This window comes from Sphaeramia orbicularis, chromosome 2 (genome assembly GCF_902148855.1).
Source record: "Sphaeramia orbicularis chromosome 2, fSphaOr1.1, whole genome shotgun sequence".
Taxonomy (NCBI): Eukaryota; Metazoa; Chordata; class Actinopteri; order Kurtiformes; family Apogonidae; genus Sphaeramia; species Sphaeramia orbicularis.
In genome coordinates, this window is record NC_043958.1 from 3779937 (window position 1) to 3794009 (window position 14073).

The following is a 14073-nucleotide window of genomic DNA, read 5'->3' on the forward strand; positions in this document are numbered from 1 at the left end:
CTTCAATAGCTTCTTTTCCACCACAGGAACTTTTACTGCACCAGGAACTTCGAAAAATCTCAGCACACTCCAAGAGAAGAAGTTAAAGGTAAAAAACATTCCCTCAACCCCAAACATTCCCTGGAAAAAGTTCCTAGTAGGGGATGGACTTTTCAGATTCGAGGGCAGGGCTGTGTGTTGAAGAACACTGATTGTTGAAGCACACTTGTAGACCAAAATCATCTACTGATCTAAACTGTTCAATACCTGCTGATCCACTAATCCTTTCAATCCATGTAAATAATTGGTGGAAAATACAGTTTGTCGTCTTTTCTTGGTCATCAGATTTGACCCATTTGGACATTCATAATTTTTGGATTTACTCTCAGCTTTAATGAACATCTACATGATCAGTGAATTAAATATAGGAAAATACCTGATGTTCACTTGAAAATGCAAAATATAGAGGATAATATTAGAGTAAATGGTGATAAATCACTAAAGAAAGATTAAAAATATAGAGAAAAAAATCATTTGGGCACTGCCAAATTTGTAGCACTGGGTCTTTATGGGTTAAGGTGGTGGTGCGTGTAAGCAGCAAAAGTTTACCGGTGGAAATATTACTTATATACTTCAGCTAATACGCTCAAAACAGCTTGAATCTTGTCAAACATCTGCAGAATATGCTCAAAACCAATTCAGCAGGACTTCAAGCAGTTGACGACTCCAAATGACAGAACATCATCAGGATACATTTCCAGGAACTTCAAGGTGGAAACACAGATTATCAGGAATTCTTTTACCCAACTAAATGGTAATAAAAGTACCTGGGTATCTGGTCTAAAAGGGGCTTCATTACCTTTATTTCCCAGCGTGCGTATGGCTTGTCATCCATCATGAAGTCCTCTGTTTGGACAGCTGTGTTGCTGAGGGATGGGACAGAACAGTCCAGTGCTTTGGAACTGAGGAAGGTGGCCTTGGTCCTCTGTTTCTCACCTGGAATCCAAGCTCCATTCAGGTACTGCGGAAGTTGTGTCATGATATTTAGATATAACATTGAACATCTTAAGAGGCTTGAGTCAGCCTCTACATTTTAAACTTGCCATTTCTCACCTTTAGTCTGGTGGCGTGACAGCTCAGGTCAGAAGAGTCAATGAAGCCAAGGCCAAAGACTCGAATGCTGCGGCAGTCGAAGGAGCGGATATCACATAGACCACCATTCTCCAAATCGGTTAACTCTACTGGCTGGCCTATCAGAGGGGAGCACCACACAATCAAAACAATAGAACCAATGTCCCTGTACCTGACCAGTATGTTCCATCTGAATCAATACCGAGCTGAATTTGTGAGGTTGCCAGGTTCTGAGTCCTGTGGTCCTGATGCAGGAGATCAATCTCCCTATAGAAGTGGGTGGTACTTTCACTGGAGGAGAACTCAACTAATTCAATCAAAGTCCATATATGACTTCTATCAGTGATCACTAGTAACTATGTTAATATCTGTAACCATTTACATGTAATAAACCATCCAAATATAGACCATTGTAAGGCAAATTTTGAAAATTTTGAAAATTTGTCAAATATTTTAAAATCGAAATTTCTCAAAACTGAGAAGTTTGTAGACATTCCCAAGTGATTTATCACCATTTATTATTATATTACCCTCTGCATTTTGCATTTTATCAGTGAAAATCAGGTATTTCCCAATATTTAATTCACTGATCTTGTAGATGTTCAAAAAAGCTCAGCGTAAATTCAAAGGTCATTACATCAAACATCATATCAAAACAGAAACAATCTAACATTAACTGAGCATAAAACCAGCGTGCTCATCTACTGTTTATCAATCATCAGAATTATTGATGGTGTTTTATATGTATGTTCTTAGTTAAGGAATTTATGTATGGTTTTAGAACTGCCTTTTATTGTGTTTTACATATATTTTTAGTGTGGATGTACGACGTATGTAAGATTTAATGTATGGCTGTCATTTCTATTCTGTATAACCTCTGCTGCTGCTGTCTTGGCCAGGACACTCTTGAATAAAAGATTTTTAATCTCAATGAGCTTTTTCCTGGTTAAATAACAAAAAATAAATTAATGTTCAGAACCTGTAAAGCATTTGACCACCTGTATCAGATACTCACTAATTGCCAGGCTGCAGTCATAGAAGCTGTGGCTTGGGTAGCACTGACAGCCCCACTCCGTGCACTCTCCATTTCCGTTGCAGAAGTTGGGGCAGCGTAGTGCCGTAACCACCTCCCCTGCTGGTCCTGGTGAACCAGCTACTTCCAAGGCACGCTGGGTCTGGTTTTCCAGCAGTCGTCTCTCACACTCATTCTCCAGATATGGCAGAAGCGCCTCTTCCCAGGCCAGGTCATCTTTGAGCTGTAGGTCCAACATGCAGAGATCCACAGCGTCGTCCAGGCGGCGTCCCAGCAGCCCTCGGCACACTGCACCAACAGTGGAGTTAGCTAAAGCCATCTGACACACCTCCAAGGCTTTGGCAGAGGTCAGGCCACTCGGTGTGGGCCATCGGGGTTGGACATCCGGTCGAGGCTCAGCTGAGTGATCTTCAGGAAAGAAGTAGCTGAAGTTCTCTAGCTCAGCCTGGGTCAGAGTATGAGCAGCAAACACAGGCTGGAACTCAAGTGATGCCTGCCTCTTCGGCCTATGAAGAAAAAACAGAAGGTCCTCCCTCAACTCACTGCCCAGTTCATCATCACCGTTATCATTTTGGTCTGTTTGACTGTGAAGCTGAAGGTGCCTCCTCTCCAGAGGGTGACTGTGGAAGTCCGACATGTCTAGGACATCTTGGTCTTTATCAGGACTCTTGGTGTATTCCAGTGTCGTATCCATAGCAGGGAACACAGATGTGTAATCCACATCATCATATGCGATGCAGTCAGAGTGAGAAGGAGCACTGTAGAGGTTCCTCATCCCTCTGCCTGAAGTATGGGAAGTACTGTATCCTTTCTGGCATTGACAGAAAGGCCTCCGGTCCTGCTGCTTTACCCCAGATGGTGTCTTGTCAAATAAACTCTCACCAGGAGCTATCCTAACACAGATGGAAAAAGGTCAAACCTGACAACAAAAACCTTTTCAAGACATCAGCTCAATATGCCCAATGTAAAAAACACAACACAGTGATTTCCGCGAATGTCCATCTTTCTTTTACAATGCGTTTTTATGCGCATTATGAAGTATTTCATGACAAAAGGTTGAAAAAATATGTTCAAAAAAATTAGCCCCTTAATGCCTGAATTGCCAGAGTTGCATATACATGGCCTTAGGCAACATCCATATTAATACGTTTTCATTTTAATTCACCATCTCATCCACTTTCATGTTTTATCAATTTTTCAAAAATAACCGTCATAAATAACTGAGGTGACTCACCTCCAGCTCTCTATGAAGCGGTGCAGGTCAGCTGGGCTGTGAGAGCTGCCATCAGAACTGTGGAAGTCATTGCTGCCATTGCGGTCAAAGGTTCCACATAGACCTCGTGTGTTGGTGAAGTCGACGCTTGGCGCTCGAACCGAAAGACTCATCCCCCAGTCGCCGACATCAGCCCTGACAAAGGCCCCGGACGGAAAGAGCAACTGCAAGAAGAGAGTTATACTCAGAATCAGTGCACACAACCTCCTCGCCAAAAAAACAACAAAGCTTTAGAACCTGAGACAGGGTTCCTACAGGTTTCTACAAGTTAAATTTAAGCCTTTTTGAGACCTTTCTAAGACCACTTAAAATATCACAGCTATACTGGCAAAAATTTGTGAATTCCTAGAATTTTGGAAAATGTATTTATTTACTTCAACGCCTTGATTCTCATTGCTCTGAGTTTCTTGCACAAGGTACAGCAAACTTTCAACACATTCCGCTTGACTCATGTCAACCAGGTCTAGAATGATCTTTTCTCCAACCTGGCATTATTAAATTTGCACTTCCTCATGTTTACTTTTCACTTGTGAGCCGTCAAAGTTCCTAAAGTCAGCTTTATCGGGTGACAAACAACTGCACGTGTGTTGGGCTCAATGTCCTACAAAGTTAGCAATTACTTGTTCCTAATTTCAGTACAAATTGTCAGGGTGGAACTGGTGGAACTGAGTCGACTAACATTACTTTCTTGGCAGCTTAGACATTTCTCCATTTAAACATAATACAGTCAACAAGTTTATGGCAACATAACTGAAGACCTACCATAACTAATTTAATACCTTTTAAAAACTTTTTAAGGTATTAAATGTAGATTTGTAAATTCAAGACTTTTAAGACCTTTTAAGACCCTGCAGGAACCCTGTTGAGATCCTAAAGATTCTTTGTGGATTTTATCTTGGGCATTGTCAAAACGTTCAGATACCTACGGTGACCTTCTTCCCCTGGTGGGACTCCATAACCCGGACCCGGTTGCCCTTGCCATTGGTGGATCCATCCAGGTTCTTCAAGGTGAGGTGTGGTCTTGTTTCCTGTGGCTGACCATTGCACATGTCAAAGATGGCGACTTCATTTCCCTCTCGCGCCGCCACGCCACAGTTGCAGGCGACTGCGTAGTGTCGACTTCCACAGTCCCACTGGCGAGAGTGGACCTCGAAGTCCCGGGAAAGACTTCGGTAAAGGACGAAGGTGCCCGTTTGGTGGTTTTCATAACGTCTAATCAAGATCAGAATGTGAGTTGAGATTTTATTAGAGGTAGAACATTTAAAATCATAGTCATGGATTGAAAAAAAAAATCGATGGTCAAGTTTTGTTTAAATTGTTATCTTCGCTTCCAAAATACCTCAGAGATGGTTTTTAACTTTCTTTACTTTACTTTTTACTTTCTCTCAACATTGCATTTGTTTTTTTTTTGAGTCCATGACTATGATTTAAATGTTCTACCTCTAAACTTCTAAAATATTTTTCGTGCTCTGACTGTAAATAATTACTTTCTTAGGAAGAAAGTATCTCCCATTAAACTTTAAGGAAACATTGATGTTTATAAACCATATGGACAAAAGTATTGGGACACATCATGGCTACACCTGTAAGATGCCCTGTTCATGATGATTTGCGATACAAACATCAATATTTCCTTAAAGTTTGATGGGAGATTAAAGAAAGTACATTGTTCGTTGTGGAAGAAAATTACTATTTACAGTCAGAGCACGAAACATATTTTTGAAATTTAGAGGTAGAACATTTAAAATCATAGTCATGGATATAAAAAAAAAACATTTTGGAGGCAATGATAACCAATGCAATGATATTTATCCCAATATAAAACTGTATTATGACATTTATCATTATTGCTTTGTGAAGAAACACCTGTGAAGAAACACCGTGTCCCAATAGTCGTCCATATAATGCACCAACATTAACCAATCCCGTCCCTTCTCATACGCTGCACACAAGCATATTTCAGTATTTCTTTTTTTTAAACAATTTTAGTTTTTCATTTGGAAAGAGACTTTAGAACAAACAACTAAGCACATTTGTATATCATGTCTGAAAAATCAACAATGGTAAAGCATGAAATTTAACATACACACATTCCATATAAGTTCTCTGTTCAGAAAAAAACAAAAAACAAAACAAAAAACTGTTCTTAAAGTAAGTCTTCCCTTTTTGTTATATTTTGTTAAACATACCTTAGAACAAAAAGATGTCACATTTTCCCCTTTTTGTCATTTTTCTTATTCCAAAATCCACACAAGTTTCAGCTCCAGTACATTGAACCAGTCCAATTACAACTTGTCATGTCCAGTTAAGTTAAATCTAGCCTCAATGGGGTGATGTATACAATCCATTTTGACCATATTTCCATAATTTTATCCTGTTTTACTTATAATGAAAATGACAGTTTCTCCATTACATAGATTTCATAGATTGCTTTTAACCAGTCTTCGTGTTGTGGTGCATCTGGGTGGAGCCACTTCCTTGTCAGAGCTTTTTTCCCTCCAATAAGTAGTACTCATTAAATATTTGTCTCCTGTAGTTTGAATGTTCTGCGTCATGGCTCCCATATACAGTGTTAAAGCATCAAATGGGACTGTGGACTTAAATATAGATTCCAAACAATTGTGAATGTCTTTTTCAGTATTTCTATGAATGGATAATGTAATAAAGTGAAGCCGTTACTATGGTGAACATCTGCAGACACAGAGGTAAATTACCTGCCATCCAGGGTAATGACGTGTGGATCGGTCAGGGAGTAGCATATGGAAGTGGGAATGTCCTGGACCGTGACCTGGGGGCAAAGGTCAAGAGGACAGAGTTTAGGGAAGTTCAGTCCACCCTCTGATCCTCTGAATGCTCACTTTGATGTTTTCACTAAGCACACGCGGGAAAACGTCAGCATCAGGACACTCCGAGACACAATGTCTGGAGGACTGACATTATGTCTTACATAAGGTAATGGCTTGTATAGATGGAACTAATGACCACTTAGAGCTGCAGTCTTCTAACATCAGGTCAGACAATCAAACAGGCACATTTTGGGCCTTCAATACGCAGCCATAAGGAGTTCTGTGTATACATATATATATATATATATATATATATATATATTATGTAAACATTACGACAGAGATACCTTTAATCATAACTGTCTTTCTTTAATTAAAGTAATACCTGGATAATTGCATCATACCACAGCTGCTGAAATCTCAACACTGCCTCAAGGACTCCTCCATAATTCAACCCATAAAGACCCAGTGCTACTTTTGTGGCAGCTACAAATGAGTTTTTCCTCAATTTTTAACCTTTCTTGAAGTGATTTATCACCATTTACTCTAATGTTATCCTCTGTATTTTGCATTTTTCAGTGTAAATAATGTATTTTCTGATATTTAATTCACTGATCATGTAGATGTTCATAAAAGCTTAGATAAAAGTTGAGGGTTATATCAAAAACAGAGAAAACTGAAGAAAAAGTATCTTTTTCTGCAAAATATAAGTTAATATAAATTAACTGAACATAAACCCAGTGTTTCCATCCACTGTCATTGATCCAACGCCATAGGTTTTACAGGTGAATCAATGTTGTAGAAGATTACAGTGTTTCCATGGTAACTATGGAGCCTCTGAATGTCCAAATGGGACATATCTGATGACCATGAAAAGACGACAAACTGCATTTTCCACCAATTATCTACATGTATTGATAGGATTAATGGATCAACGGGTATTTAACAATTTACACCAGTAAATGATTTTGGTTGATGGTGGATGTTTGGGTGTTTATGGCTTCAGTTAAATTGCTAGTTGTTCAGATTTCCACAGATGAAAAATCCCATAAATGAACCGACTCTGATAATATCCATTTTAGTTTCCTTCATACAATCTTGGCAAATGTGTTTCATAAATCAAATCTCTTAGTAGCAACACAATTGTAAATCTAGTTCTACATCCTTTCTTAAATTCACCTTTTAAAGTTCTCACAAATAACACAAAACACAAGTGTTTTACATCAAAATATTCAGGACAACCCTACTTTGAAGTTGTTTTTTTCCCAGAGCACTAAACAAAGAGATAATTCACCCCAAATGCTCAAATTCTGAAGTCAGATGAATGAAAATGTTATATCTCTAGTAAAAACACCCCTTCACTCATGTGGACAGTGTTTTAGTGTTGAAATAGTTTTAAACAAAGTTTTAGTTTCATAACAGTGGTGGAATATATGACTCAAATAATACATAAGTGAAGAAAACATGTCTAAAATGACATTTTGTCATAACGTCTTTTGATCATTAATGTTGTCAGTCATTCTATTTTTAACAAATGTCTCTAATGGGAGATAAATGAGGCTGAATAATGGCAGATGACAGATAGTAAGTGAGAGTTAAGGTTAAGGAGTTTTCTTACCTTCAGTGATGTTGGACTGTAGCTCCTCCAGAGTCGTGGCACGCTGTGTCCGGGCTGAACACTGACCAGGCTCATCCTGTTCCAGTCTCGTGTGAAATCAGTGACGGCAGCGACATAAAACGAAGCCCGTCCGCAGACGCCGTGACTGCAGGTGTTCGGCAGGAGTTCCACTTGGCAGGTGGACAACACCACATTGGACACCTCATGTGCAAGACTGTCTGTGAATGTCAACACAACAGTGAGTCAGTGTTAATGGACGACACACAGCTGCTCACAGGACTGGATTCAAGTCCTTCTCTGCTGGCTTTGATGTGAGGATGATGATGATGATGAAGAGGATGATGTCTAGGGCATGTTGGAGCAGGAGGACAAAGAGGAGATTTTAATCTGGTTACCACTGACCAGTAACTGGAGCCTGTATAATGTAAATTATGTGCATTAAATCGTGTAATATATGTATAATTAACACCGCATATTGTAATGTTTATTAATCTGTATATAATCATCCATATAGTGTATTCATAGTACCCCAACAATCGATCCTATATTTATGTATATACTGTATAGCCACTGATTGTACTTCTGGTTAAATGCTAAACTGCAATTCGATAGCTTGTACTTAGACATGTGCAATGACAATAAAGTTGAATCTAATCTAATCTAATTTAATCTAATAATCATCTGTTTTTGCAATAACAATGCAATATTTATTCAATATTTTTAAACAGAAATTCAGTTTTTATAGACTTGTTCACAGATATACATACTGTTAATAGTGTGTCTATTCATATTTTATGTCTATTTTTATTTCATTCTACTTTTTTATTCTATTATTCTCATTTTAATTTTTAGTTTCTGTAATTTTTTATCCACTTTATTCTTACTTTCTGATGTATTGTTTTTTAATTCATATTGTTGCACTGACTGGAGTAGCACTCCTAATTTCACTGCACACTGACAATAAAGGCGTTTCTATTCTATTCTATTCTATTCTATTCTATTCTATTCTATTCTATTCTATTCTATTCTATTCTACTCCATTATATTATATTCTGTTCTACTCTATTCTATCTTATTCTACTCAACTCTATTATATTATATTATGTTCTGTTCTGTTTTATTCTATTCTATTCTATTCTATTCTACTCTATTGGATTCTGATCTATTTTATTTTATTCTATTCCATTTTATTCTACTCTACTTTGTTATATCATATTATATTCTTCTCTACGCTATTCTGTTCTATTCTTACCTTTTCTGTTCTGTTTTATTCTGTTCTATTCTACTCTATTCTATCCTTTTCCATTCTATGTACTTAGAAGTTCAGATGTCAGAGCAGCTTTTCTGTTTTGATAGTACAAGACACCAACATTTCATTCCGTGACTGAAACATGTTGAGTACATCTGCTGTGGGCTGGTAATCTGAAACGTAAATACATGTCCTCAGTTGATACTAATGTTCCATCCATCGGACTGTCAGACTGGATCAGACATAAACACTGGAACCTGGAAGAGCATAGTGTAAGATCTTACCATGTCACCACCATCTTACTCACTAATGAGACTTGTACCATAATATAAATAATAACAGCTTGAGCAGCTGTTGGATTCTTCATTTATGGGGCAATTACATGAATATGTTTGACAGGGTGTCAAACATATGGTCCACGGGCCAAAAGTGGCCCACTAAAGAGTCCAATCCCTCCCATGGGATGAATTAGCAAAGTGCAAAAATTACACTGAAGATGTTAACAACAAAGGATATATAACTCATTTTAGTTCCAAACTGCTAAACTTTATCAATTTGTTGTCTGTTATGAAATGTTTTGTGTATTTGTAGATCCACTGAGATCTGTAAATTGTAATGAACATGTGTAAATGATAAACTGAGGCAGAATATTGTTGAAATTCCTAATTTTTCTTAACAAATTTCAGGTTTTTCACATTTTTTGGTGAAAGGATAGTCTGTAAATGTAAGCATTTTCATATCTAATTTTACTTTTTGCACTAAAACAAAGAGGAAAAAAAGGAGTCACCATTAATTATATGGTATTATTTTATTATTTTACTGGTCTGACCCATCTGAGATCAACTTGGGCTGAATGTAGAACTTGAACTAAAATGAGTTTGACCTTAAATAAAGACTGATATTTAGGACAATACACAGACTAGAAAAATGTCATTAGTTTTCTAAATGGACACAAAAACGAGAAGCTAAGTTTATTGTCGTTGATGAGGTTAATAAAAATATTAACCAGTCCCATTCATACACTGGACAAAAGCACATTTCAGTATTTGTAGACTTTAAAGGACTAGACTAGACTAGACTGCTGTTGCTGGGACAATTGTGTGAATATAAATGGTTTAAACAGACCTTAAGGGAAGACTGACGATGAGGACAACACACAGACAGACAATATTCTGGACAATAATGCAATAACTTCCTAACACTAACCATATCTATCCATTATATCCATTTAGAATACAGTAAATTATGATATTAATTGAGATATGTAGTTTATTGTTAGTTCTATACTGCTTTTCTGAAATGGATGTAAAAATAAGTTTAACCCATAAAGACCCAGTGCTACTTTTGTATCAGTTCTTAGTTCTATTTAACCTTTAAGTGATCACCATTTATCATCATATTCTCCTGTGTGTTTTGTATTTTTCACTGTACATAATGTATTTTCCTATATTTAATTTAGATGTTCATGACAAAAACTCAGAGGTCATATCAAAACAGCGAAAACTGAAGAAAAAGTGACCATTTCAGTAAAATACATCATTAACTGAACATAAACCAAGTGTCTCCATCCACTGGGTTTTACTGGTGAATCAATGTAGTAGAAGATGATGGTGTTTCCATGGCAACTACAGAGCCATGATAAGATTAGTGCATCAACAGGTATTAAATATTTTACCTCAGTATATGGTTTTGGTCGCTAGTAGATGTTTGAGTCTTTATGGGCTGAGCTAAAATTAAGCTTTACAGAATCCGGTTTGACATTCCAGACACGTATCATTCAACAGGTCTGACCTGGGTCTTGGACGCTCAGAACCAGAGCCAATCCACACTGGTCACTTTGGTCCAAGCCAAAACAAGGGATGGGCACGGTGGTGTGGACGCTCACCTCATGCTCCTGGCTGTTCTCTGAGATCTGGAGAGATTCTGGAGAAAACTGGAGGAAAACAGGCCAGTCCTAAATAAGATCTGGGTTAAAAGTGTCACTCTTAGCTCTAGAGTTAGACATAGACAGACTTTATTTGTCATTCCAGACTTACATCTAAAAATGAAAATATGGAAGTAATATTTAGATTAGATTAGATTAGATTAGATTAGATTAGATTAGATTTGATTGAATTTTACTGATCCTCTGGTCAGAGCCCTCAGGAAATTGAGGTTCCAAAAGCAGCACAACAACAAATATACACAGAAGAAATACCACAAGAAAAAAGCAAAACAACTACAAAAAAGAAAAAAGTATTGAAACAATAATAATAGTATTTAACTTTAATTGTAATTCTATATTTATATAAATACTTATAATATAAATACCAAATTTCTTATTTTTCTCTATTTCATTTTTCATTCGTTTGTGAGTTTTCTACCTGTCCGTTTCTTTGCACTTGCTTGTTGTACGTTTGTGCCGTTAACTGTGAAATTTCCACACAGTGGGATAAATAAAGTCTTGTCTTATCTGATCTGAAAATGAAATTTCAATGCAACTGGTTCAGGAAGCAGCAGCAATACGTAAAACAGACACGATATATACAAGATAGAATAAATATGCAAATAAAAACTATGTGTCAAGTATAAGACCTATGGTTCAGTGATAAAACCCTATTATCAGTAGTAAAAGCCATGATGAGCCAAGTATAAGGATCTATATAGCTCAGTTATATTGGAGCTCCAACTGTTTCACATTACCTTCAGTCCAGCAAAGAAACTCTCACTTTCTTTAGATGCAGATCTGCTGTAGCTGGAGTTGGCTCTGAAGGTTGACACACTGCAGGAGAACTGCAAAGAACATCACAGACCATCAGTCTCATTAGTGATTTTATGTTTGCTTTACAGGATTTAGTGTTCTTCTTGTAAAAACATCTACGACTGAAAGATGAAGCCAACACAGGGGTTGGATTTTTACAAAACTCACCCTGTTAAATTATAATGACGTTATAATGTAATGTATAATATAAGCGTCTGCCATGTGGGCTTTGATTGACAGCTGGTTGATCCATTAGCCTAACCTAGCTACACTAAGTTAGCAATAATCTGACATTGTTATACAGTCTGTCAACTAGCCAACTAATTAGCTAGCACTTACTATTGTGGTCAACAAGACCCATCTGGATTTAACTCAGCCAATAGTTCAGATCCTCCTCTGGATAAACACTGCAGTGATTATTACATTTTAGCTGCAACAAGGAATTTAATCTTAAATGGAGCACATGAAGAGAAACTATAAGAAGTGGATGACGATGATGACATCCATTTGTTGAATACAATTTTTGAGTTTTTGAGCGTATTCATCTCGCTCCTACCAGTGCATTACAATATTTTGTCTTTCCATCTGAATCCACTCTGGAAAACAAACCTGGACCTCGTTGAATGTATTTGCAGAATCTGTTCAAAAGAAATTCAAATGAAACGACAAAGCCTGATCTGAATACATTTCCAGGAACTTTGAGGTGAAAACGCAAACCAGGCAGATTACCAGGAATACTTTCATTCAGGTAAATATATTAAACTTCCTGGGAATGTTGGTGTAAAAGGAGATGAGTCTTTAAAACAACAGGGATGGGGGATATCAATGAGGCTTTATCTAGTTTTTCTATAGACTCCGTGCTTAAACGGTACCTGTGGTGAATTTTCTTTGCCAGCTATTTCAAAAGATCACGTATAATACTAGTGGTTCCATTCGGTTGCTTTGTTCATATGTGCAAGTTCTAAGTCACTCCTCCATCAGTCAGGCATAGTCAGTGACATGTTACCTCCTTCACAGGTTGTTCCAACAGCGGTAGTGAAGCAGGCTTTGTTGGTTTATCTGATTACCTGGGCTGCGATGAACTGGTCACTGACCCTGTGCAGCAGACACCAGTCTAAGATGTTTGTTTACATTATCAGACCGTGTTGGGTCGCGTCTCTAGGACAATGGGGGAGTGCAAAGCTTACGTCTGCACAAACAACAAGTGCAAACATATGCTTTCCACTCAATCTTGCTCACTGACTGCTGCTTGTTTACTTGTACTTGATCACTCGGAATCAACAAGGGTATGTCCATTGCAAATTATTTGGTTCTTACAAGATAAAAAAAACCAACTTAGATTTAGAAGTGTTAGAGAATTTATCTTGTTTTAAGAGTTAATTTCTTATTTTAAGTGTTCATACATCTGTAGACAAACTTATTTCTAGATTTAACAACCATAATTCAAGAAATCTTGTCAAGTGAAACTATCTTGCTGCATGGACAGAGAATTTCACTTGTTTTGAGTACCTTTTTTCCTCAGATTTAGTGTTTTATTTTGTTTTTAGACACCCCTTTTCTGGTCAGCAATGGCTGCTCCCCATAGGTTCTGCCCATGTGCATAATTTAGATAATAAAATAATCCAGTGTGGTGCGTTTACCGTGATTTTTTTTACAGCATTCATGCCTTTCTTGCTTGTAAATAATACACAGAGCAAAATTAATGTCGTAAGCATGACCAGTACAGGTACACTTTAAAACTACCATTTAAAAATCAACTAAATCTATACTTTCAAATCATATAAACTACCTGTTAATATTTTCAAATTTTTAATACAAAGCGTGAGTCATTTCCAAACTTTTTGAATTGATTTCTGATCCACTAAAACTGTTTTCAAGCACTAAGGACTTTTAACTCACTCACAGGATTTAAAAAAATGAAAATGACCTTTGACCCAGCCCAGCTGCTACATCAACATGTGTTAAGGATGAGTCCTGTGAGCCAGCCCAGTGCTCTGCAGATATGGCAGAGGAAGCCTCCACAGCTGTATGAGCGCTGTCAGTGAGAGTGACATCACCTCAGTTTCAGATGGCATCGAGTAACTTCATTTCTCCTGACAAAAAAACTATTTCTCCAGGAAATGAGAGCTGTCAGCAGCCTCTGTGCTGTGGATGTTGGGAAATGAAGCTGTGCAGCTGATCACTGATGTGGCAGAGGATTAGAACTTATTTTCCCGAGTGCCAAAAACAACTCTTCCGGGCTGGATTGGCCCACCAAAGAGTCC

General features: G+C 37.5%; 1 protein-coding gene across 1 annotated transcript in view; it reads right to left on the reverse strand.

Annotated features, from left to right (window-relative positions):
* The window catches only part of LOC115431870 (von Willebrand factor D and EGF domain-containing protein), a 74945-nt gene that overhangs the window by 38950 nt on the left and 21922 nt on the right, over positions 1–14073 (reverse strand). Inside the window, exons 6-14 of the mRNA XM_030152549.1 lie at positions 11752–11841; positions 10861–11002; positions 7821–8038; positions 6131–6204; positions 4343–4628; positions 3378–3580; positions 2126–3036; positions 1093–1229; positions 839–1000 (exon numbers count right to left, since the gene is read on the reverse strand). Coding sequence (XP_030008409.1) covers positions 839–1000; positions 1093–1229; positions 2126–3036; positions 3378–3580; positions 4343–4628; positions 6131–6204; positions 7821–8038; positions 10861–11002; positions 11752–11841 — 2223 coding nt within the window. The remainder of the gene's footprint in view (positions 1–838; positions 1001–1092; positions 1230–2125; positions 3037–3377; positions 3581–4342; positions 4629–6130; positions 6205–7820; positions 8039–10860; positions 11003–11751; positions 11842–14073) is intronic.